Here is a 955-nt window from a genome sequence, read left to right as displayed (position 1 = left end):
CCCCCGCGTCTGCCGGCCCTCCCGCTCGCCTCTCGCGCTCGCTCTCGCGCGCACCCGACGCCCCGCCTCCGCGCGTGCTCAATAACTGTCCTCGGAGCCGGCTTACAAGCTTCCCCCGCCCCTGAGCTGTTTGAATATGCTAATAAAGGAGCAGCGACTAGCCAGTAGCATGGCGGGGCGGTGCATCACGTGGCTCGGGGACGTGTCAGGGGGTGGAGCCTCTGCAGCCCCTGCCCGAGTTAAAACCGGAGTGTGAGAGAGAAAAGCGCTTCAGTAGCGAGAGGGGCTGAGAAAGTGGTGACACAGCCGGGGTGCGGAGGGAGTCCCTGAAACTTCTCCCAACAGCCCCAGGGCCAATCTCCCCTCAGCCCACTCCCCTCTTCGCCACCTCCCTGGTCCCCACTCCCTGCACCGGGGGTGGGGTAGGGAGCCAGGCCCGTCTCCTGCTGGGACACACACAGGGGCCGGGAGCGGGGACGGGACCCCCGAGGCAGGGGGGACGGACCGACAGACGGCCGAGCGCCCGCCCCAGCGGGCAGGCAGGCAGGAGGAGGCGGAGGCGGGGGTGGGACGGGGAGGACTGGGTCTGGGGAGTTTCCTCTTAACTATCGGGGGAGAAACTCCCCGCAGCCAGAGGAAAGTGTGTTTTCCTCCCGGGGCCCGCGCTCCCCCGCCCCGCGTGGCGGCGGTCGCCGCCGCCACCGGTGCCTCCACCTCTACCATCTCTTTCTCCACCACCTCGGGCCCCGGTGTCCCCGGCCAGCACTATGCCCATCTTACTGTTCCTGATAGACACGTCTGCCTCTATGAACCAGCGCAGCCATCTGGGCACCACCTACCTGGACACGGCCAAAGGCGCGGTAGAGACCTTCATGAAGGTACCGACTGACCGAGCCCGGGTGGCGACCCCGGCCTGGCGGCCCGCGGGCGGCAGGGTGGGGGGAGGGCAGCGGGG

General features: G+C 68.8%; 1 protein-coding gene across 2 annotated transcripts in view; it reads left to right on the top strand.

Annotated features, from left to right (window-relative positions):
• The first annotated feature begins 648 nt into the window (after nt 1–648).
• Nucleotides 649–955, top strand: part of INTS6 (integrator complex subunit 6) — a 105,344-nt gene continuing 105,037 nt past the window's right edge. Inside the window, exon 1 of one of the 2 annotated variants that reach the window (XM_014588327.2) lies at nt 649–878. In XM_014588327.2, the coding sequence (XP_014443813.1) occupies nt 768–878 (111 nt within the window). In that variant the 5' untranslated portion in view covers nt 649–767. The remainder of the gene's footprint in view (nt 879–955) is intronic. The other variant, XM_006140527.3, reaches the window with a different exon arrangement.

Source organism: Tupaia chinensis, unplaced genomic scaffold (genome assembly GCF_000334495.1).
Source record: "Tupaia chinensis unplaced genomic scaffold, TupChi_1.0 Scaffold000037_20, whole genome shotgun sequence".
Lineage (NCBI taxonomy): Eukaryota > Metazoa > Chordata > Mammalia > Scandentia > Tupaiidae > Tupaia > Tupaia belangeri.
Note: the sequence above shows the minus strand (reverse complement) of the source record. Positions and strands in the feature narration are given on the sequence as shown.